The sequence below is a fragment of the Coturnix japonica genome, chromosome 17, assembly GCF_054131305.1.
Source record: "Coturnix japonica strain WE chromosome 17, WE-NBRP24, whole genome shotgun sequence".
Classification (NCBI taxonomy): domain Eukaryota; kingdom Metazoa; phylum Chordata; class Aves; order Galliformes; family Phasianidae; genus Coturnix; species Coturnix japonica.
In genome coordinates, this window is record NC_140679.1 from 12,910,395 (window position 1) to 12,935,736 (window position 25,342).

Genomic DNA, 25,342 nt, shown 5'->3' on the forward strand with positions numbered 1-25,342 from the left:
AGTCTCGTTCTGTACAGGTGAACACAAAGACCCCAGGCAAAATAGATGCACCTGACAAACCTCAGATACACAGAGGGCCAAATACACACCTTCCTGCTCACTTACCCATCCAAAAAGCACAACCAAGTGAGTGCATGAGTTCATTCAGCACCCAGAGCAATGCTGTGTATCCAGTCCTTCACCCTACAGAAGGCCCCGGAGCTGGATGGATCCATGGGGATCAATGAGTCCAAGCCCTTATCCCACACCTCAGAGTCCAGCAATGCACCTCAGGGCACAGCCCACACACTGAACACCTACAGTGTATATACAGCACAGCAGGTTCAACTAGAAAGACCCCCCTCCAACAAAAAACCAACCCCAAAAGCACAGCACCAATCGGTTTTATTCTCAGAAATACAGCTCACGTACCCACAGAGCGAGAAGCGGTGAGTCCCTGAGAACAGATGGGGAGCGATGCAAACAGAGGGTGCAGCCAGTCTCCATCACATGCATTTGGGATAGAGCCTGGCTGCCTTCAATCCCAAGCTGTGCTAACAGATAGGCAGCAAAAGGGGAAGGCAGGGCAGCAGCTGGAAGGGAACCACGCCACGAGGAAGGATGCTGAGAGGGAGAAGATCTAGTGATCCATTTGATTGCAATGATTTCTGCTCCTCAGCACGTCATAGGTGGTGGGAAAATGTACTGAAGGTCCTTCAATCAGACCCTGGCAAGAAGAGCAGACCAGAGCAGAGAGCTCCTGAGTTGGAATGGGAGCCACCAGTAGAGGGAGGTGGCAGGCAGCCCCTGGAGGATAGCAGCTCTTTACCTGCAGCTTCTAAGTGCTGGGAGTCACACAAGTGCAAGGAGCACAGAGCTCCAGCTCCTGGATGAGGGATGGAAGCTACATTGCACAGCCTGGCAGGGCTGGTCCTCAACATCAGACTGGGCCACCTGATCCAGGTCTACTGGCCATAGGATAGGTGTTCTCCCCTATCCTCAGACCCACTTCCCACCTTCTGTCACAACAGCCAAGAAAACAGATCAGCTATTGATGGATTTCAGAGGCTTATTATGCTGTCACTAAGGAACACCATTTTTCTCATAGTACTCACCACCATGAGGGCAGTGAGATGCTGGAACGTGCTGCCCAGTGAGGCTGTGGATGCCCCCCTCCCTGGGAGGGCTCGAGGTCAGGCTGGATGGAGCTGTGAGCATCACATGGGCTGGAGGGAGGGAGGTATCCCTGCCTATTGCAGGGGGTTGGAACCAGGCGATCTTAAAGGTCCCTTCCAAACCAAACCACTCTAGGATTCTATTCCAGGCAGATTTTTAAACAGAAGGGGGGGAGCTTTAAGTCTCAAATAAGCCTATGCCCTCTGAACCTTCCCTTGGACACTGCTCCTTTGTGCCCTGCTGGACTTCCAGTTCCTAACCAAGCACCACCAAGTCCTCATCTCCTGAAGGGAAAGCAAAGATGACCAGCTCTGATTCAGCCCACTGTCCCCACCATAACAGAGTTTATCCCCTGTTCTCAGTGCCCATCAGAAGCTCTGCCTATGAAGAAAACAGATACAGTCAGATGGAAGAATGATCTCCAGCTTTAAGACTGAGGCACAAGAAAAAAGTGGAAGCAATGATACCAAGAACAAAAGCCTGCAGACAAAACCAACACGGCTATAAATAAATGGAGGCTGCAGTCATGTTTGTCTGCGCATCATCTTCAGGAATAAAGTGAGAGTGAAAATGCAGAGGGAAGAGCAGGAAATGGGTGGGTATGAATCCAGCAGTGGAACAGAAGGTGGGACAGATCACACACATACACAGAGCATCAGAGAGAACAAAGGGTTACCTAAAAAGGGGTACATAGAAAAGTGTGAAAGATCACAGAGAGATGTAAGTAAACCTCTAGGAAGATGGATGAGAAAAGTTCTGAGAAGAAAAACACAGTGCTAAGCTGAGACAGGGGAAAGAACGCCCTACACGATTAAATAGGAGCATCCTGCACGATGAGATGAATGTTCTGTGCACTGAGTGAGGAAGAAGGAAAGAAAAGAGTCACTTTAAGGATAACCTGGAAGCTGTAACACTGTCCCCTCACCCCAGCAGAAAGAACAGAGTTTCCCTTTGAGCTTTGAAAGAAAGGGTTAAAAACCCACCAGGCACAACCCACAGTGATCATGAGATGAAGTCCTTCACAAGCTCACTGTCAGGGCAACCCTGCCTCTATATAAACAAACAAGTTCTTCTTCCTAGCTTTTAACATCAGAATATCCAGTTTGGGTCATTTCTTCTGTTGAAAATACTTCCCAATGCAGCATGCTTGGCACTCACTGGAGTGGTGCAATGTTATGTCACTGGTAGGGAAAGTTGTACCAAAGCCTCAAACGCTGAGGAGGCAGCAAATTGGTCAAAAACGTTCTTCAAAACAAAATTAAGCAAAATCATTTCCATTAATTCTACACTAAGCTCTACAGTTCACAGAAACCATCTCTAAAGGGCCTCTTCTGCAATTACTGGGTTGTAAAGAGACAAATAGGTAGAACAAAACCCTCTAAAACTCCAACTATAAGCTTGGCTTCCAGAAAGCACCCACAGAGTCGAACTAAACCTCCCTGCCCAATTTGGTAGTAAAGGATTCTGTATATGCTGACACTTGAGGTTTTGGTTGCCAAGCCAACTGGCTTCTGTAAGGCCATTCTAACACAGCAACTTATGGCCAAGTCCCTTCAGTAGATACTCTGACCAAACTACACGAATGCCTTCATCCCAAGCAGTTCACCCAGCAGCAGCTCCGTGGCTTTGTTAGCCCTCTTCTGATCCCTCCTCATCCCCTTAGATGCTGGTAGCTTGTTGTGTGGGTACCCCAGGTGTAGGCTGGCGGGGCAAAGTATACATGGCCCCCAGAAATTGGTCTGCAATGCGCCCTGCTTCTCTCAGTCCACTCAGTAAAGCACCATGTACTGTGGCAGGGTAGTTGCGAATTGTGTGCTCTCCTGCGAAGAACAGGCGAGGAATGGGCTGCAAAGAGGAACAGAGAACAGTGTTATGGCTTCTGCACAGATTCAGTTCCAAGTGTGTAAAAAATAATGTGACAAAATACTTTCCTGTTACTTAGCATTGCATCAAAGCAAATACATTGGCAATAGAACTCTCCTTCAAACACGGTACTTGGAGAAGCTGATATAGAGATTTGCCTCGTGGCAAATGCTGAAAAGGCATTTCACTGTTGTATCTACAATTCTATGGCAAAACTTACATATGTGTCAAAAACAAATGACCATGTCTGATGTTAGAACATGAACTCTAGGACAATACATGCAGAAGAAAGCTTCAGCAATGCACACAGATTGGAGCAGTTTGATCTCACAAAATATTCCATAGAGAATCATTTTATCAATAGCTATGTTTATTATACTTGTATCACCATAAGAATCACCTTAAAGACAAAGCCCTACAGCCCCCTTCTGCTTTTGCTTTCAAGACTTCATCTTCCCAAAGGACCAGACCTGTCTCAGGTCTTCACTGTGCTGGCTCCCAGTCTGGGAGAGAATTTCTGCTCTCTCTCCCTCTGGACTTCACAGAAACAAACCCATCATATTTTGACACATTTCTATGAAGAAATATCTCACCTGTGGAGCACCTGGAATGGCTGGTCCTGGAGTAATTGGTTGAGCCATCAAGTCATAGTCATTTCCAGAAGATCCAGCTGCTACATAGGAGTATGAGCCCCGTGCCCATGGATCAGCACGCCAACGGGAGACCACAGTCTCTTTAGGCTGAGAAAAAGAGAAACTTCAGTTGCTGACACAGTTCATGTTCTTTATTTAGTATAAAATACAAAAGGTGCAAAGTGAAGGATAAAAAGGAGGGAGAGAGGAAAAGAGAGGGAGAGAGATAGGGGGCTGTTCAACCTGGAGGCTGAAGGCTGTGGGCCTCAGTACTGAAGGGGGACCTACAGGAAAGCTGGTGCAGGTTACATCTATTTACATCTATTTTAAGGAAACGAAAAGCCAGACAGAAAGAGAAAAGAAAACACTAACAAGAAAAGCATAGCAAGGAGGTTGGATTACATTCCAGTGAAGTGCTGGTGCTTTGGTTTAACTTTTCTACTTGGACAAGATGTACTTGCACAGCAAGCTCTGCATTCTATAGAGCTCATTAGATAGCACAGATGAGAGCTTGGTGTATCCAGACTTACAACATGTAAGCTGCCAAACTACAAACACGTTAAGTAACAGTGCACTTAAGAGAACTCAGCACAACTGAGAACTGCTGCTTCCTTTGGATGCTTAACCATCATACAGAAAACAGCAGAAGGCCGAGGATGACAAAGCCGCTTTCAATAACAGCTCAATTACCCTGCAGCAAGGAGAACGAATGGAACCCACTCCTTACGTGAAATACTGCTCGTGCCTTCCAGCATTTGGTCTGCCAACTGGTACATTAAATTCACCATCTACTTGTTATACTACTGCGGTATACAGACATCTCAGTGGAGGACATACCCATACCAACCTGCGGCACAGCACTACTGCCAAATATGCCTTTGAGGATGGCAAGACATCGCCCAACAATGACATCATCACTGATATTTTCCATGATTCCCGCTGCTTCTCCTGCTACCAAGGCCAACAAGATGGGCGCTAACCAGGAAGGAAGAGAGAGAAAAATAAGTGAATTATTGAAATCTTAACATTCCAGCCAGACAAGTCTGACTATTATCTGCAGTTTAAACACAAGGCTAAAAAAAAAACCAACAAATTCCACAGGTAATAATATTTCTCTATCATCCCCTACCACATTGAATTGCCAAGATGAAAACAGATGAATATACATTATGGTTATACTTGGAATTATCAAGAAAGCTGACATACTGAAAACCAACACATCAGGGGGGACAGCATGTAGAAAAGGGAAAAGGATTTTCTCTCTGGTTTCTTCTCTAAGCTAAACAAATCTCCCTCAAAATGCTACAGAAATACAACACACAACAGAAATAAATGACTGCAGCATCACAAAGTCAGTCAGTTCTACTTTGTTCCACCATCCTGTTATCATTTGAACTCTCACCTACACATCCACAAAAAAATGCAATTAACTTCTCCCCTTTCAGCCATCTGACCCAATGGGAAGCAAGGTAATTTCACAGATGTAGCCTCAAACTCAACACTGGTGAACCCAAACTGTCCCATGTTCTGTCCTAATTCACTGCAACCCTCTGCTTCTATTTGCCTTCCAACAAATACTTCTTTGGAGTGCTCTTTTTTGGATCTGAATCTATTCAAACAATAAATTGGCAGAGGTAGACATGCAGCACAAATACCTTTATACAGGTTCCAAAACAAGAAGAGTTCCCCTCTGCTTGCAGTAGTGCTACCAACGTGACCAAACAAATTGACACTTGGATCCCAGAAGACACGATCGAAACACAACACAACCTGGAAGCAAAGAATCAATAAAATCAGGGGGGAAAAAATATAGAAATCAAAATAAAGACAATTACATTAATTGACTTTCATCACAGAAAAGGTTCAGGAAGGAAAATCTGGAGATATAGACATGCAAGTATATCACTGTGTATCATAGGTTAATACCAATCCTATAACATTGCTTGCTGCTTACCAAGCTATGCTAAATCTACTGTGTCAAATCATACAGGATACAAAGAAGACTCTACATTTCTTCAGATAATTTTCAACACCAAAGCCTGGCAAAGGAGGAACAGAAGAAACATTCTCCTTCCATCCACTACAACCTCCACCCCACTGCAGCTCCCTCAATGAGGACTGACCTTGTTAAGGTTGCCAAATCCCATACGTTGCACTGCTGAAGTTTTCCACTCAGGGAGAGGTGGCACAAACTGCACTGCTGGAGGCTGCTGCTTCAGGACTCCCAAGGGAAGGGTACACAGCACAGCATCACATTTATAAATGAACGTCTGGCTGGTAGATCGAGTGTTTACAGCGATCACTTCACAGCCTGGAAAAGGAAGTGAAAAACTGTCATTTACTTGGTGAGGCAAGAGGTGTTATAAAGGCCTCAGCCTTGGGTTAACAAAAATTTAGAAGACCATCATAAAAGCATAAAGCCACAGCACAAACCATTTAGGTTATAGAGAAAACTTTACCAAGCTTAACCTAACTTCTAGGCAAGCAATCGTTTCCAAGTCAAGCCAGCCACAGAAAGAAGCAAAACCCATTAAAGATTTATGAATCTGCTAAAGCTTCCTACGTAACACATCACAGTAAGAAACATGGCTTTTTCTAACCTAAAACTTAAGATAGGAGCATTCCATGAGATCCACCCTCTTCCAGAAGCACTGAGCTGTAATTTATTTGATTGTTCTCCCTCAGAGCAGTCGTTATCATGAGGTGATTTCCATACCTGAAGCTGTATAGCGAACCTGCCGAACTGCTGTGTTCAACTTGATATCCAACCCCTCTGCCAAGGCCACGGGCACGCAGGAATAGCCATTCCTCACAGTCAGGTGGCTGCCTGTGAATTCAAAGTCATCGTCCTAAAAATGAAGACACAGGAAAGTCTATGTTTGTAACAGCCACATCACTCCATTGAGAATAATCAGCAACTCTGTAGAGCGTTTTCAAAAGAATGAGTCTAATGGATTTTAAAACCTATTATATTAACCAAGTAATAACTATAAAGAGTTTTAGGAGACAGTATTATTACAGGTCGTTTCAACATTCAGAGAAAGCTTCCTGGAATTTCATCAGGGAATGACAACATCCAAGAGATCAGCATTTATATTAAAGCAGGTAGCCCTCAAGAGTGTTGAGACAGTTAACATAGAGAAGCTTCCATGGGAATGAAATGGATTTTGAGATAGACTGCAGAACAAATGTATTAATTAATTAGCTACCTGGTCCCAGTGCTTCAGTGAAAGCGTGGAGAGGGGTGTAGCATTAGCAAATTCCAGGTTTGCAAAATGCCAGTCAAGTATTTGCCTATCCCTTGAAGACAGATAAACATCACTGGAAGAGAACGTAACACAGAAGACATTAAGCTTGTTGGAGCAGGACGCTGTAAACACACTGCTTTGGAAAATGTATTCTACCAGTTCTTCCTCAGTGGGAGAAAAGGAACCAACAAAACACACAAAGCAAACACCAAAACCAAACTCAGCCAAGTCAAAGCGGAGTTCATGTGTAACAAGCTTAGAACCTTCCCTTCAGAAATACAGAGTGTTACATGAATAATGCCCTGTTTTCCTCGTTATTCATCTTTATCATTCCTATCCTTACCTTGGTGGATTGGCTTCAAGTTCCTGCAGCTTCTCTTCCAGCTTTCCTTGTGTTTCTGCCAATTCATCGTACTCCTAAACACAACAAGAGCTCACGTTAAGCTCAGCTCATGTTCAAAAGCAATGAGAGAGGCTGCACAGCATCCTGCTGGATCTGGCTCCAAGAGAAATAACAGCACGACTCGTAGGTTTCTGTGAAACCTAAATACAGCTCTTAATTTTTCCAACATTTAATTCAGCATGCTGTAATCTTCTGCTGTTTCTTATACAGAAACCTATGCCACACCACAGGAAGTGATCTCAATCTCACATAGGTAGCTAAATCCAAACCTTAAACATGTTAATGCACTACACTTTAACTAAAGTATTAATATGCAGCATTATCATCAACCCAGAGTTACAATCTATTGCCTTCTGAGAGCGTCTTAGAACTGAGTGAGAGTCGTGGAAACATTTAGATGAGATTATTTTACTTGGCTGGGGAAGTCTTCAGAGATCACTGAATTGAGCATTGCATGCATGTCATCCATTACCTTGCAAAGCGCAGTCAGATCTCTGTGTTTACTCTTTACAAGGAACTCTGCTGTAATATCCCGAGGTGGCTTCACTTCTGATGCTTCCTTATACTGCTGATGGAGCTCTTTGATCTTCTCTTTCAAATTTACCATCTATATAAAGTGAAGTAGGAAAAGAAAAGAAAAACAGGGGTAGACAGATTTCATATGAGTTACTTTCCTTAATTATTTCTGAAGAAGTGAAAGAAGTTTTTGAAGGTTAGAAAAGCAGCATGAATCAAAATAGGTCTTTTAGGCCTCCTCTGTCATAGCAGTGGTTGCTGGCAAGCCTTAGAACAGCTGGCTATCTTTAAAAACAGCATTAATAGCAACTGTTTTGTGTTGTTTGGGTTTTCTCCGGAGAAACACAGTGGTAACTTCCTGTTCTAAACAGAATCACTGGACAAAATCTGACCTTGTTAAGAAGATCTTTCAATTCCTCCTGTGTTTTCACTATTTTTTTCCAGTGTTCTATCTGCTCATCCTTCACATGTTTCTCCTGCAATCTGGAAGAGGCAGAGTAAGAGTCAGCTCAGGATAAAATCCCAGCAGCACTGAAAAAGCTCATTATTATGATCTAGGTGTAATGCATAAAAGCATATGGGATATTTTAAGAAAACACTCATACAAGTCTCTGTAAACAAAGAACACTTGAGCAGCTGAAATGCAAGCCTGACATTATCTAGCATTATTAAAAGGTCTATTACAAATGTCATTACCTTTCCAGTAGAATAAGTAGACAGTCAGTACACCCCTGCACATTAAGTCAATTATCCACTATCAATTACTATAGCAGTGACCTTCAGGAAGCAGTCAAGAAAAACATGTGTTACTTTAGATGCCTTTGGCATATTGTGCTTCAATAAATAGGAACTACACACAAACAAGAAGCTAGAAGAGACCAAAGCATCCATTAAGCAGGCAGTGTTCACCCTAGGAGCATCATAACCATCTCATAGTACTTTATGTTGTAATCCTCCATAAAATACAAAATTCTATGGTGAAGAGCGAAGTCACTTACTGTATGACAACCTCCAGAGCCTGACCAAGGGAGACAGGCTTATTATTGAGAACATTAAAATCCAGCTGATGACTGAGATAAGAGGTGGCTTCCAACAGACGATTGAATTCTTGCTCCACCATTTCATCTTTCTCTTTTGGAACCTACAAGCCAAAAGAACAGACTTTGTTCTTAATACTCTATTCACAAATAAAAGAAAATCTAGGTCACCATAGCTCTGAGCTTCAGGGATACAATACTGGAGTGGCAGAGAGAAAATTTCAGAAGACTATCTTACCCAGTACAGTCTAAACTTAGTTATGAGGTCTTAAGAGAAATCCTCCAAACAACGGTAGTCAAACCTTGGCATGGTTCCACAGAACACGTCTCAGTGAAAAGCAAATAAAGGACTTGCTATTATTGAGCTAAAGAGACCTTCCAGAGGCATAGGGAGCAAGATTCCACTGAACAGTTAGATTCCATAACGCTTGTTCATGTTTGTTCTGAATGAGGAGCTGTAAGGTAACTCTCCTGAAGCCTGAAATACCAAGAAGCTGATGGTAGTAACCAGCAGCTTTGGTATTATTCTTTGATATTATTTCTTGGCATAATGAAGGGAGGGTACAAAGAAGACAGAGCCCAGTTCTTGTCAGTGGTAGCCAGTGCCAGGACAAGAGGCAATGGGCACAAAATGCAACAAAAAAAGTTCTGTCCGAGCATCAGGAAACACTTCTGTGCCATGCAGGTGACCTAATAATGGGACACATTGCCCAGAGAAGGTGTGGAGTCTCCTTCTTGGAGACATTCAAAAGCTGACTGGACACAGACCTGGGCAAGCAGCTCTGGGTGTCCCTGCTAGGGCTGGGGGCCAGGCCAGATGGCCTGGAGAGGTCCCATCCAAACTATGACTGTGAAAGGGAAAGGCAACACAACAAGCAATTCTTTCAAAGAGGGAGTGAGGTGTCAACTGCCTGAGGAAAAAAAATCAGTTACTCTGGGAGGAACAAACAGGAGCTTAGCTTCCATAAAAGACCCAAAATCTCAAATAAAAATGAGCATGGAAGAAACAGGTTTTAGAAGAATGACTGCAGATATGCCTAAAGCAGACAGGTACGTTCATTACTCCCTCCCTCTCTTCCTGGATGCTGCCTCATGCTGGATCAGTAGGCTGATAACAAATACACTGTGTATACTGCTTATTTTTGAAGGATTTATGGAACCAGTATCAGACTTACAGCTTGTCCATTTGCTTCATACAGTGGGCACTTCTGTTTTATCTTTGCCAACTCCATGTTCACTTGTTTGCTGACCACAGCCATGGGATTTCCTCCTGGAAAACATATCTTGCAGTTAGAGTACATCTGGAATATCTATCTGCAATTAAATAAGGACTACACACTAAAATCTATTGTAGAGACCCAAAACATAAAAGCTTCCACAGCTACACAATAACTGCAGGAGCTTCAGGAGATTATGAAAATTCACTGACACAAATGATAACTACCAAAGAGGTCAAACCTGAACATCTTGTTCTTAATAATCAAACACAATTACTTTGGCCAGGAAAGGGAACGATGTAGAGCTTCCTATTTTTAATATTATGGTGACCAGCAACTTTCTCTCCCCCAGTTCCTTTTTATTTTGTAAAACTCACCAAGCCCTGTCACCACCATTGCTCCCAGATCAGCCACATAGTTCCCTTTGCGAAAGGTAGCCACTCTTCCTCCCACTCGATCCTTTTAAAAGCACAACAGTTTACAGCTCTGTTAATGTTCAGCAACACTTCTTACATAAAAGTCATCATAAACTTGACATGAACACAGGCTCAGCATTCTCACAAGCAAAGGTTCAGCGAACAGAATGTACATTCCTTTTTGTAAAGAAGCTCTGCAAATGAATTTTGGCAATTAATTTACTTGAATTAAAGGATAAAACATTGAAAATGCATTAATAAAATAAAAAGAAACCCATGTAAATTTGGACAGATTTAGCTGCACCTGCAGTAGGACTTAATGTGACTGTAAGAAAATCCCTTCATTGCCCACAGACAGATTATATTATGTACTATATTTCCTCCTACTGCTCCTCTCCAATATTGGAAATGATTTGTATGTGCTGAAGAGAAATGATTTTAGTGTTGGAAAGGCCATTTATGCTGCTTGGCAGACACAGCTATAAACCCAGAAGACAACCACAAATCAACAGCCCATGTTGGAAAGGGAGATAAAAGGTTTTGATTCTTGATATGTTAACTTAAGAGCAACTATTCTATTCCTGCTATATTAAACACAGGAGAGGGAAACAAATAAACAAACCATCCAAAAGAAAGCCACAATCAAAAAGCCCCTTTTCCTATTTCCAGTGCAGTTAGCAGGATGCTACCCAAGAGAAAGATCAGTGAATTTGGTGCTAATATCCCATATTACTAATTCATATAACATTGTATATTTCAGTTTTTCAACACCCAATCAGAAATTCAATAGTGTGTAAACATTACTAATGGCCTAAAAGCTGCAAAAAGTGAGTGAACATGAAGCTACACCTGAGTCACTGAAGTCATAATGCAAGGATCCACCAGGAAGCATTAAACAGCCACACAGTCCCACAGGACAAGCAGCGCAAAGGAAGGGCTGTAGCATTACTCCAATAAAGAAAACCTCACACACACTCAGTGCTAAAAGAGTGTTAGAAGCACATCTACAAACAAAACCAAGTCGCAAAGTAAAGCCAGGTAAATGCCAGCTTAATTTGCTTCATTTAAGATTAGCATCGAACAGCAGCCCAGGCTGCCCAGAGCCACATCCAGCCTGGCCTTGAATGCCTGCAGGAATGGGGCATCCACAGCTTCCTTGGGCAACCTGTTCCCAAAAGCATTCATCCATCCCTAACGAGAGCAGACAGACTTGCTCCCAGTGAGACAAGATCAGAATTCCAACACGCCCCAGCTGGCTGCCAAGTGCACCCAACTCTGAGCACGCTACGGAGATGCTTCCAGTCAGTCTATCAAGTGCACCAATGCCTTACTGATTATGTTCCGGTATCAAAGTAAAACAGCGCAGAAATTCATACCCTGGCTTCCAGAACCGTGACATCCATCCCAAAACTCTGCAGCTGGCGAGCTGCTGCCAAGCCAGACACACCAGAACCAATGATGATCACCTTCCCAGTCTTCTTGGCTAAACAAAGGAGAGAAAAAAACAAAGTTATAGGATGTAGAACCTAACCACAATGTGAGCAGTTGTGTCTAAGATACCAGCAATGAAGAACAGCTTCGTTCTCATCATCAGTTCAGACAGCACAAAGTTCTTACAGTTAACCACAGAGAGTGATGATGTATGTATATATGTAATATGGTAACAGCAAAACAAGACAAATGTATTTTTAATGAGAATGAAAAATTGGACAATAGTTTACCTATGAAGGAAGGAAAATAATTCTTCAGGAGGGAAATTGTTTGAAGAATCTGATTCTTATTAATTATTGTGAGATGATGTATCACGGTTTTATTTCCTCCGGACCCAGCAGAATAAAGCCTGGAAAGCTTTGGAGCTGGATCAGTACTGACCAGCATCTTTCACTCATCTCTTAGAATACAAGAACACTCACCCTTGGTTAAGACTTGAAGTTTCTGATCATTAAAGTCAATTATCACAGGATGAATAAAACTTCATACAACCACTGTTAATCTCACTGATGTCAGATGTTAGGCACAGTTGATAGCAAATCTCTTTTAATGAGGGTACATTTCCTTTGTGATCATCTCCCATCACTCATCAATTGGGAACTTGTCAATTGCCATTACGCTTCCTGCACGCTTTATTTTGCCCTCTTAAGAGTGTTTAACTTAATGCAGCAATGACTTTCCAGCTTTTATTACTGCTAAAGAAATAGAATCCTAAAAATAATAAAAGGTGCTCCAAGATTTGCCCTAATAAACTGCAGAATAATAATAATAAACAGGAATAAAAAGAAACCCTAGGACTTGAAACAGCTTTCCAGTTCCTTACTTGGAAGAGGCTTCACTCTCTTGTAGATACCAAAGTTGATCAGTCCGTGCCGCTCCAGATAGCTGTGTACTCTGTGAACCAGCACTGTATCACCTGCAAAATTGTCATGATTTTAAGTTATTCTGTGTGTTCAGCAGCACAGAACTAACAGTACATATAGCATGATTTTGGTAGGAAAAGACTGGACTTACTATTGTAAGGTGCTTCTAGTTGTTGGATAGTCGCTTCAAACGTCAACTGAATCTTTGGGTTATCCAACCAGAGCTGCAGCTGTTAAACAGTAAGACACATTATTAAGCAAGACAAAAGAGGCATTTTCCAGGTGTTTGTAACCAAATACTGATAGGAGGTTAATTGCTGTAACAGTCATTCTCTGCAGTGCTGCATCCATTACAAGAAACTTCACCTTCCAGCATTCTTTAATGATCAATACAATCCATTTTACCTCTCCTATACCATTTAAAGTACATGTCAATGCATCAAATTAGTGACCTCCTAGTCACACATAAAAGACCCAGTTCTATCACCCATAATAACTTACTATGAGCAAATGGCATCTCCTTAAAAGTTCTGACTTTTAGGCACTTAAAAAGGCCACTTTCTGATTTCTCTGAAGGACTCCATAAGATGGATCTTAAAGATGATTTCCCTTTATAAAAGTTACTGTTAGCCTTTCCAAATGTGTGCTGACTCCCCAGATGGTCCCATAGAGCACAACAGGATGCGAGGAATGAAACACCACCATCACAAAAGCAAAGATCTACTGCTAATGATATGACACAGTAACAATCAAAACTGGTATAAAATTGCCCTGCATATTTTTGAGCAATAGTGTTACAATACACTTACAGTGCGGTTCCTGATGTACAGAAACACCTTCTGAGTCTGCTGTGGCCCACTGATTATATCAGGGAAGCAGGCAGCTTCTTGAGACGTCATACGGTCGTGTGGAAGTCTACTCTGGAAAGCTGCACCCTCCACACCTACAATAGAAAAACAAGTTGTCTACATGCTCTGCAATGGAACCGCTGCAGGAGTGTCTCTGGCCTGCACTTCCTAGTGAATGAACCCAGAGCAGCCACGAGGGGACACAGTGGCTGACTTCAGGACAGGCTTTTGCTTACTCTTTTTCTTTATCTCTGGAAGGCAAGCAGCTTTCCAAGTCAACAGTTCTTTGAATTACAGGCATCATCTGGGGTTAATTAAAAAGCTGCTCTACTGCAGAAAGCAATCTGAGCAATAAGGAGGGCAACAGAACTCAAATCCAGCAAAACATCTGTAGATCGCAACTGCTTCAGGTGCTGCCCTTCATCTGAGCAGCTCCCACTTTCTGTCACATAGTATAAGAAACACTTTGGAGCCATTCTAAACCAAAGGGCCCATGCCATATGAGCACAACAGCCCTTCTCACAGGCTTCCGAAGGTTGACATTTGCACTGAGTTTCTCCTCCTTAAGCCAAAAGGTTCCACCTTAGCTTCTTCTTTTCCATTTTTTTACATACCCATAACATGTACTGCAATGAAATGCAACCCTACTTAAACTATTCCAACACCCCCTCCCTAGCTCATGTACAACAGATTTGTGTCTCCTCCTTAGTAAGGCTCCATGTGTAAAAGAGCAATGTTAAACAGGAGATATTGGAAAGACTTTGTTCATAAAGGCACCTGGACACCTAACGATCCAAACAAACACGCTGGCAGGGAACTTTTGGTGCAGCTATGTGCCCCACGTGCCTCAACCTCATTAGGACATTATATAAAGCAGCAAACCAAGGCACAGCTGTAGGAAGCACTACAGCACAAAGGGAGTGCAGAGAGGGAGCCCTGCAGGCATGGCAAGGAGTACAGAACGCCGAGATGTGAAATACAAGCACTGTGAACCTCAGATGTTCTCAAGTCAGTTCCTCAGACAAGACAGAAGCGAGGTCTCAAAAGATACAAAGCAATATAACCCAAGAGGGGGGTCGGAAAGTACACCAATAATGCAGCAAGGTTAAGACTATGTGCTGAAAGTGAAATTGTTCAAAATGGTAATAAGTATCAAAAAAACTATAAGCTTGCAGCTTGTGTCCCACTAACAAAATGCTTCTTTTTAAGCCTCAAGTCCACATGCCTGTGGTGCTGTCCTGGGGAAAACCAGGAATTCACTTCGTTCTGGTGCAGCCACACATAACTTCCAAGCGTTTCTTACAATAAAAGAAATTAAGGAAGAGAATGGTTGCAAAATAAATAAAGAATGAAAATCCATTCATAAGCAAAGATTAGAAGATCTAACTGCATGATGGGCAGCAGGAAAGAAAACACTCTGATTGCTTATAAGAAATTGCAAAAGGAAATTAAAACCAGAGGCTATAAGGCCTGTGCAAGGAAGTAAAGTGGAATTAACACTAGGAAACACTGAGACACCAATAATGCTTCTGGACAGCAATGTTCTGCCATGGGGAAGAAACACAGCAGTGCCAGCTTCATCCCCTCCAGTAACACACAACTCTGGGCCCTCCAGCTGCCTGTCACTCCAACCCCGTGCCAAACACACTACGAATGGACATCTACAAATAGATGCATGTGATGAACCCTGTGCTCCCTACCATGACACAACAGGCAAACCAAAGCCACCGCTCCGACTGCACTGTGCAGGATGGCACAGCCCCGTGCTGAGCACTGGCAGAGTCTCAGCAGCACGATGGGGACAGATTGGCCACAGACTGAGAACACTCACTACCCAGCTCCCTCTACGAGCTCATGCTGAAGTGAGTGGGCATTCCCAGGGTACTTTTTAGGAAACACAGCCTGCCATGCAATGACAGCCAGCAGAGAACTCTGATGTACAGGTTTTCCAAGCAACATGGCAGCTTTTTTGAGAAGCTTTGTGTTTGTAACTGAAACACCAGAGAAACTCCTGCTTGAGAAAGAGCCCCATAGTGGTTCTTCTGCTGTTTGTATTTACTGATTAAAGCCACACCTCTTACAACCTAAACTTTAAAACCACTCCAGATGAGCAGCGCTACATACTTAACAAAACACAAGATGTGATGTTACAATTCAGAAACAGCCAAGGTTGTTGGTGAAGAGAGAAGTTTGGTCAGGTTTTTTTTTGAGTCAACCATCAGACGTTAAACAAAAGAAATGTCCTCGAGTTTCCTTTGGCAGTGACACAGCTCAAAGGTAAATCACCCTGCTGTATTATTTCACATGGTAAAGGGAACAGAAGCTCAGAACTGCACACTGCTCTCCTTGGGGCACACCACTTCTCAATGAATGCAGAAATGTCTCTTCCTGGACTGGTTTGCTATCTCCTCTTCACACACATTCACCCACACACGCCACTTCCTGATACTCCATATCAGCAAACAATGTGCCCAAGTTTTAATCGTCTTCATCCCCACTGAAGGAATGCTGAGGGCTGCTGCTCGTTTGAAAACTTACTGACACATCTGCAGATGAACGACACTCCAAAGGGAAGTCACTTGGTTAAGGGATCAGCCCACTGCTACAGCTTACCCCTAAGCACATGTGTAATGCAAATCATGCCGAACTTCCCAACACTCAATGCCTACCTCAATAAGCAATGCATCCTCCAGTCCACAGTCTATAACAGAAATTCTGCATAAGTGGTATAAAGCAAAACACAGCTACACTTCTTTATACAGAAACAGCAAGGATGCACGCTCAGACAAACATCCTGAATTTGTATTTGCTTCAAAAAGAGCAACTTGAAGGTCCAGGTTCTGGAGCCTTTGACTACATGGCTTACAACCCTAATCCTCACACCTCACCTGAAGGTGAAAGCTGCAGAGTCAGAGGAAGATTTTCAGTAGCACTCAAAGGACTTAAAGCAAAGACACCGATTCTGTGAATTAAACAGCAAATGCATGCTGCTGGCATCAGTGCTTGGACCAGATGTTGAGTGCAACCAGCCACCAAGCCCACTGAAAAGCAGACTTCTGATGTCCACAACAGATGGATCTCCTGGGCTAACCATTGGGACACATCTCCAACTCAACCCCTTTAAAAAAAATAAGACACGTACTACACACTATGTTTCTCCAGCAAATGAGAAAAAAAGGCCTATTGGTGCTGAGGCCCAGGGCTTCCCATGCCATTTAAACTGGGTAAAACTGGCTACGTAAGAATCATCTTTTTGCATCTTTGGACTCCTCCGAACATGGAGAAGAAAGGAGGGATGAGAGATCGGCCTGAAACATTCCAACATAGGTTAGCGCCCTTTTCTGGAGGTGGTACAGACCTCAAGTGCTTTCTGACAATACCCTTCACTTTCTTGTTTTCTCTTTAGAAACAGGTGGGTACACAACTCCTGCACCTCACTATGTTTGGGACACCCACACCCATGCGCACTTGCAAGCATCGCTCCCTAGCTTGGCGGCTCTTGCTCCTAAGTGGCAAGCATCAAACGCCACCCTCACCTGATGCTTGGCCGTCTCCATACCCTCCAGAATTGTCGTCTTGAAGTCCTCCTGCTTGCCCTGTGGAAGGAAAGAGGAGAACTCAGGGACCTTACTCCATAAGTTAAACCATACTGGACATAGAGGCCCGGCAGTTGGCGTTGTAGGTATTAAATGTCACCAACTAACTAAACCCATTTTCTGAGAATCCCATCTCCTGGAACCTAGATCCAGGGGCACCAAACCCTGCAGTCTTCTAAGATGTTATCTGTGTTACTGGATCCTTTACATCAGATTTGTTTGGGAAATAAAGAAGCACACAGTATGTAGCATTCCTAGTAGCTAATTACTTATGACCAACTTCATTAACAGCTAGGATTTGAATAATAAGATTACACTTCCTACTGACGAGATCTGCTAGATGGATAGCATCAGAACCTTAAGAATTTGATCACCTTGCCCTTGAGACTCCTGAGCCTCCTCGTACACAAGGGGATAGCCTGAACCATTCTTAAGCCTCTTAGTTTGAACCTCTAGTTCAAACCTCTAATTTGAGTCTCTTATTTTAGAGGGAGCCTCCTTTTTGTGCTATAAGCCTTTCCTTGAAGGATGATGAAAGGAACTTTACATGAAAGCTTCAGAACAATTATCTTGGCCTCAGAGCCCCTAATACACCAACAAACTAACCAACCTCTGAAGCCAAGCATGTGCCAGTATTGCCAAGCCACAGTTGCCAACATAACCAATATCCAGCACTGAAAGATAGTGTCCTGTCAATGTATCCAGATCTGGAAACACGAGGCAGGTAGAAGCACTCATCTGAAAGACTGGAAGAAGTTTCAAAATTACATTAGGACTACACAGAATAGGGATACAACCCAACTGGGAACAGACTATTTCTAAAACAGAGATGAGTACAGCTGCAGTATCTACAGGAATAAAGCCAGTATAAGTCACCTTCCCACAAGCTGCTGACCTTCACAGAAGCTAGATCCAAGTCCAACTCGTAAGCAATCCTCAAAGACTGGTCTAAAATCAACACCTCTGGAGGACAGGAGAACACAGCAGGACTGCTGAGCAATGCTGTGCTATGAACACCTGTATAAACGCTGCTTCAAGGCAAGAGCTCCAGCAGTCTGCAAGCCAAGTGTCCTCTGGAGCCCAAACAAACCTCCACTGACTCAAATGGAATGGCAGCTTCCTACAGTTCAAGAATTTCATTGGAGTTAACAAACCAAACATTGTCATATTTCGACAGTATAGATGAATACCTACAGTGCTACATTAGACATCTACAAATAAAACTAGAACAGTTACGGTAATTAAAAGTCTCAAAAAACTCTAAAATCCCTCACTCATCGAGTGTCTCAATTTTAATACTAGACTGCAAATCTCAATTAGCTTTAAAAGGACTGCCTGTCACATTGCTCAATACGGCTCTGATACAAGAAGGACATTTTCACGCAGTTACAGCAGTGGAGAAAAAGTACTTTGATATCATCAGTCCCCTAACAGGAAAGTTCAGGAAACAGAGATTGAGACAATGTTTGTGCTATGACTGAAGTCCCAGTTTGGGATTCATCTGCAGTAGCAGGAGAGAATTCCTAACTTCACTTACATCGTAAGTACTTTATTTTGCAGGGAACATATTCCAGCATTACATGACCTGCATCCACGCTAGGAAGAGAATATAACAAGCCAAGCATCAACATTTGGAACCTATCATAAGCCATAAATTTGCACTGAAAGTTACACTTGCATGAACAAAAAAGATGCTGATATCAGCCTGCAGCACCCACTATCCCTGAGTTAGCATGGGCACTGAATAGAGGAGATGAAACTGCTCTTGGTTTCATTACAAAAAAGACAGTATTTCCTTGGTGTTAATAGCAGCTAAAACGTTTTTAATGTTAGGTTACTAAACGTATTACTTGCTTTGATACAACTCTAAGCACTATGCAGAGTCTACATAGAGCAATGCTGAAACAAGGCACGCTAGGGCTCAGATTTTCCCTGCTTCCCAATGGGAAAGTCAGATCCCAGCTGCTAAGGAACAAAGCAGAAAGCAAACTGCTGATCCATCCAGCAAACTGCTGCACTTGAACACAAATTGTGCAGGAGCAGAGTGATGAACTGGGGAGAATAGAGCAGGAGCTGAACAGGAATAAGGTCTGCAAAGGAGCCTACTGCAAAAACTCATCTGATGCTTTAAAATAATGAATAGCAGCAAAGGACGGCCAAAAATGAGTACTGAGTTGAATGGGAAAAACAGACAATCCAGATGAAAAGGCAGAGAGAGCACTGCTAAAGTCTGACCATTCATTTTACAGAAATCAGGACTGCACTGAACTGCACCAATTCTGGAAAGCAGCAGCCAGGCTGCCAAGTGAGAACACTAATAGAGCTTACAAGGCAGGAGCACATAAAGGAGATTCAGGAAAGTACAAAGATGAAAACTGGATTTGGTGAAGGCCAACAAAAATGATCCTTGCAGAAGTAAAACAAAAGCAGAAAGCTCCTGAATGCCGAAAGGGATAGCGGCAAACAGGAACTCAAATATCACCCAGCACTGAAAGTCAACTGGGGAGTTCTGTGCTGTCAAACTACTTTTTCATATAGAGAAGCAGACATTTTAAGGGGAATATCTTCTGTTAATGACAAAATACTGCTGTAGCATGCAGCAACTTCAGCAGACTTGTATACCCACAACATCTCAAGTTCCCCACAGCTGAACACGTTAATGGAACCCAGTCCAAATTAGAGCAACATTTCACTACGACCTGAAGTGCCATGTTTCATTTCCTTTTAGCATCACCTTCCTATCACTTCAGAGCAACAGAACGCCTGCTGTTACTATTACATCTCTGTAAGACTGTACAATTCAGGCTTTTCTATGCAAAAAGCAACCATCTCAAACACTGCCAACAGGTCCCAGGTCTGCACTGCCAACAAACAGACAGTAACATGAAAACTAACTTCCATATCTTCCCTAATTTTCAGCACTGCTCCTACATGAGAACATATAATGGACTCTACTCCTTTTCCTATCAGTGGTGTTTGAATAACAACTTTCAGAAAACTTCAACAGCCAACATAGACAAGTGGATGCTCTGGTGTCTGTGCTTTAGAAAATAAAGACAAGGACAAAAAGAGACACTGATGTGCACACCTTCAGACCCTCTAAAAACACAGCAAGCCCAACTAGGTGGTGACAGCTGGAATGCTCTGCCTCCTTCCACCTGCTGACCCTACACCACACCAGCCCAGCAGCATTTCTGGGAAGAATATCACGACCTGAGCACACACAGCCTGTAGGAAAACTGCTTTTAGCTGAGTGACTGAACACAGAACGACTGCTGGTGCACAGAAACACCAGCCTGCCGCTGCCTCTGCTCCTGCATTTCCTCCTTCACATTGATTCTATCTTAAACCAAACTCAACAATCACTATTCTGGGCAGAAAATGGCACATGAGGAGTACATGGAAATTGTTTTAGTATAGTATCTCAAGAATTAAACCCAAGATCTGTTAAATTAAATAGTAAATCCCGTATCTGCCCAGTTGCACCTACTGTAAAACTGACTATTTCTTTTAATAGATCAGCTACAACAAGCATGGGGAGCTTTTTTATCTTTGTGTATATCTCAGTCACGCACGTGAGCTGCAGCATTCCTGCATCTGGAGAGTGATTGGAGGGGCAATTTCTAACAGCTAAAATGCAATGCTGGCCTTTAATGCATTTCCTGACACTGTATCCTGAAACTGACAGTTCTGCATGCTCAGGTGTGTCCGACAGAAAGAAGTACATGGAGAGCAGCAGAGAAGAAGGCTAACAGTCATTCATGGCAGTGACTGACTGGGAACCAGTCAGTTGTTGCTAAAATCATCAAACATGACGAGCTGTGAAGTCTCCAAAATGTGATTCTGTGGCTGCTACAGTGATACACCAACATGAGGCAAAGTGGTGGCAGCTGTAAATTCAGTGTAAGTAAAGAATGGGAACTGCTAACCCTGTGATTCTGAGTAGCTTCTCCATGAAGAATGACCATCTCAGCACAAGGCAACACTCTGCACCTGGCAAAGGTAACAAGGAGGGCACTGAAGTTCCAACAAACAGCATCCAGCCAGAAATTAAGATCAGATTCATTGCTGAAATCCATGAGAATCTCTGTGAATTAACTGGACTCTCCTGCACAGCAAACCCCCAATACACCTCACCTCTTCTCTCTCAAGGAAGAACAGTGGTACACAAGCAGCTATAGCAGCTAAAGGGAGGGAGCTGCTACTCCAGTCCATACACTTCCAAAGACAAGTCAGTCAGGACTACAAGGCTCTGGGATGAGAGGTTTAGCTTAGTGTAGAATTCAGTCGATGCACATCTCCACCACGCTACTCCTGCATTTTCTTACCCTCCTTTCCAGCAATCAAACAAGTGCAGAACAATCTCTCAAAACCAGACAGGGGTTCTGTGATGCTGCACCTGGACACCACTTATCTCTGGCAATAAACAACTTGAACAGCACACCTCTCCTCACTCACCAGATGGCTCCTCGGGCTCACTTTCATTCTCTTCTTCTGCAGGAGCAGGTGGAGGTGGAGGTGGCAGCTTCTTCTCTTTCTCAGCTTTAGCATTTCTCTCTTCTTCAGAGTAATACTCATCTTCTGAGAGGTTTGCAAGGCTCTCATCCATCTCTCTATACTCTACCTGCAGAAAACACAACACACTATCAACACACCGAAGCTGTCAAAGTCCCAACCCTAAAACAAGCACGGCAAGCAACAAAATCACTTCCAGGCTGACAGAAGAGGCCTGAGCTACCTCAGCTAGACTTGTATCTCAGGAACCACATCATACAGGTCTTCAACAGCTCCACATGCTCCATGTTTTCACCTCCACAACATCACCCGTCTTCGACACCCAAAAGTACGAGCTTTCTCCTAATACTTAGCCCAGTTTCTGCACATTTCTTAAGCCAGCGTCATCATTTGATCTCTGCAGTTTTCCTCCCTGCCTTCAGCTCCCTGTCAAACTCAGGGATGACAAACTGCAAGAGCCCAACAAATAACTCCAATTCATCTGTCCGGTTCTGCACCCCCTGCCAGATTCAGCCACCTCTTCATTCAGACTTTACAAGGCACTAACTTAGAAGTTTCGCACCTGCAAGTTCCCTAGGAGCACTATGGCCCCTAGAGGTAACTTGCAGAGCTAGAAGTAGTGGCAAGGATAAAATACAATGCAAAACAAAATAACCCATAATAACTGAAAGATTCCAGCCCCACCTTGCCCCATTCCCAACATGAGGAACAAGGCAGATACAACCCCCACATTTCTTTAGCTGTTCTCCAGCACAAAGAAATATTACCAGATCAGAATAAAAGCATGGCCCATCTGAAAGGAACACAGGAACCCCAAGAGAACCCCACAGGAACACAGGAAAGCTCTATATGCTGCTATTCAATTTCCCTGCCCATTAATACCTGATTTCTACTGAAATAAAACCAAGTAGTTCTCAAAATAGGGAGTCAATGGAAAATGAAGAAGAAAGCAGCTGGTGCCCCCCCCAATACCCTGCAGGCCAGCCCCCCAAGCACACTGCAATGAAAATAAGAGGCACATTTCACTTTTACCATCAAATCTGTCTCATTAAGGAGTGTCATTAATGGCCACAATTCAAGGCAGCACTGGGAGCCTTGCACACAGGAGGGCACACGTTCAGCACAACACCAACCTGTGCAGTTATTTGCTCATTTTCAACTCTTTACACCCAATTCTGTCCAACACTGTTTGTACACAGTTGAGTGAATGCAGCACTTCTAGGATCTGTTGTAAGCTCCCATCCTAAGGTAACTCACTGCAATCCTACAGCATCACAGGTGTTTGAAACCAACAGAAAGCAGTTCTGCCCCAAAGCCCTTCCTCCTCCTTCAGCTCCCACAGCATTCAGAGCACAATAAAACCCAACAAAAACCACGCTTCTCCCCGGGTGCATTTATTAATCAACCTGGATAACCTCCATTGATTTCACAGCGCAAACACAGCGACTCAATGCAGGACCACCTGGTGCTAGTGGGAAGCAGTTCTAGGAACACTATATCATAACCTTAGGGAACGGATACTGCCAACACAGAGAAGCAGCACCAAAATATACCCCAGTAATTCCTATCTGTTAACAAAGCAAGTAAAGCCCTCTACAGCCACACCAGTGACCCTATCAAAATGAGAGTTACCTGGTGCAGGTTGCTGCTGGAGACTTTTACACCTCACAGCTAAATATTGCTGTCATTAAGGTTGGAAAAGACCTGCAAGCTCATCCAGTCCAACACCACCTCCACCATTCCCACTGACTGCATCCCTCAGTGCCACATCTTTATGGTTATGGAACATCTCCAAGGACGGTGACCCCACCTTCTCCATGGGCAATTGATAACCCCATGGTGCAACTGTTACCAAAAGCAGAGGTTGATCTGATCTAGTAAATGTAGAAGTTTGGTGGCATTGCCAGGCAGGGGGGTTGGAACTTCATGATCCTTGAGGTCCCTTCCAACCCAGGTCATTCTATGATCCCCCCTTGCCTCCTTTCAGGCAGTTGTACAGAGCAATTTGGCCCCCCACTGCTCTTCTCCAGACAGACCCATCCCATTCCCTCAGCTGCTCCACACAGTGCTGCATCCCAGAGCCCTCACAGCTCCATTCCCTTCTCTGCACACACTCCAGATCCTCCACATCTTTCTTGTACTGAGGGGCTCAAGGCGGAACGCAGTATTAAGAAGCAGTGCCAGCACAGAGGGATGATCACCTCCTGCAAGCCACACAGCTACTGACACAACCAGGATGCCAAGGAGCTCCTTGGCTCCCCATGCACCCTGCTGGCTCACATCACAGAATCACAGAATCACGGAATCACAGACTCACAGAATGACCCGGGTTGGAAGGGACCTCAAGGATCATGTAGTTCCAACCCCCCTGCCTAGCAGGTCCACCAAACATACACATTTACTAGATCAGGTTGCCCAGGAGACCCCATCGATCACCACAGAGACCCCATAGATCCCCATGGAGACCCCATAGATCAGGTTGCCCATGGCCCCGTCCAACCTGGCCTTGAACACCTCCAAGGACGGGGCATCCACAACCTCCCTGGGCAGCCTGTTCCAGGGCTTAACCACTCTCCTAGTGAAGAACTTCCCCCTAACATCCAACCTAAATCTTCCCTCTTTTAACTTAAAACCATTTCCCCGTGTCCTGCTATTGTCAGCCCTTTCCAAGAGTTTACTCCCCTCCTGGCTGTAAGTTCCCTTCAGGTATTGAAAGGCTGCAATGAGGTCACCCCGCAACCTTCTCCAGGCTGAACAAGCCCAACTCCCTCAGCCTGTCCTCATAGTGGAGGTGCTCCAGCCCCCTGATCATCTTCCTGTCCCTCCTCTGGACCCTTTCAAAAATCTCCATGTCTATTTTGTACTGAGGGCTCCACACCTGGTCACGGTACATCAGATGGGGCCTCACAAGAGCCGAGTAGAGAGGGACAATCACCTCCCTGTCCCTGCTGACCACCCACATCACTAACACCCTCAGCAGCATCCCCACAGCACTGATCGCCCCCCCCCGCTCATGGGGCCGGTCCCGAGGCCCCGCTCCGCCCCCCCCCCCCGCCCCTACCTTGGCCCGTTTGCGGCGGCTGGTCCTGCGGCCCTCGGGGGTCTCAGCGATGCCGGTGGTTTCTCCGCCGGACGCGGGGGCGGCGGGCGGTTCGGACGCACCACCCGGAGGCGAGGCCCGGGGCGGCTCCTTCTTACGAGGAGTGCGCTCCGCGGCCGCGCCGCTCTCAGAGGAGGAACCCAGCGCTCCCACGGCAGCGGACGGAGGCACCGGGGCCTCGGGCCCGCCCTCACCGCCCGCCGCCTCCGCGGCCTTCTTCCCCCCGGCCAGCATCGCAACGCCGCTCCGCACAAAGGAACCGCGAGCGCGCACCGCGCCGCCTCCTCACGTCACTTCCGTCACATCGCGTTCATCTCGCGAGCGGGCGGGTTTACCTCACGATGGGGAAGTGGATCCGTTGCACCTCAGCGCTGTGCTTAAATTCCATCTTTATTCAACAAATAAACTCAATTCCACGCCTCATCTGCCATGACAGATGCAG

General features: G+C 44.4%; 1 protein-coding gene across 2 annotated transcripts; it reads right to left on the bottom strand.

Annotated features, from left to right (window-relative positions):
- Positions 1–367: 367 nt before the first annotated feature.
- On the bottom strand, positions 368–25,171 carry KDM1A (lysine demethylase 1A). 2 transcript variants are annotated; one of them, XM_032448980.2, is made up of 20 exons: positions 24,862–25,171; positions 21,744–21,909; positions 17,226–17,285; positions 13,651–13,784; positions 12,993–13,071; positions 12,802–12,894; positions 11,864–11,970; positions 10,449–10,530; positions 10,030–10,124; positions 8,816–8,958; positions 8,210–8,300; positions 7,774–7,908; positions 7,242–7,315; positions 6,860–6,971; positions 6,367–6,499; positions 5,774–5,961; positions 5,306–5,420; positions 4,498–4,625; positions 3,612–3,758; positions 368–3,000 (listed from the first exon to the last, which is right to left on the bottom strand). In XM_032448980.2, exons 1-20 carry the CDS (start codon positions 25,132–25,134, stop codon positions 2,815–2,817), a joined length of 2,541 nt encoding a protein of 846 aa, XP_032304871.2. In that variant the 5' UTR covers positions 25,135–25,171; the 3' UTR covers positions 368–2,814. The 2 variants fall into 2 exon arrangements, with proteins under 2 accessions (XP_032304871.2, XP_015738898.1); XM_015883412.3 differs by lacking the exon at positions 17,226–17,285.
- Positions 25,172–25,342: the final 171 nt, after the last annotated feature.

Bases quoted from the DNA above. Each gene is read 5' to 3' on its own strand.
- KDM1A (XM_032448980.2), bottom strand. From the start codon at position 25,134: ATGCTGGCCGGGGGGAAGAAGGCCGCGGAGGCGGCGGGCGGTGAGGGC. The intron at 12,895-12,992 runs GTAAGTCCAGTC...ACAATTTTGCAG, and splicing joins ACTAGAAGCACCTTACAATA to GTGATACAGTGCTGGTTCAC. The intron at 6,500-6,859 runs GTAGCTAATTAA...CTTCATTTTTAG, and splicing joins CACTGAAGCACTGGGACCAG to GACGATGACTTTGAATTCAC.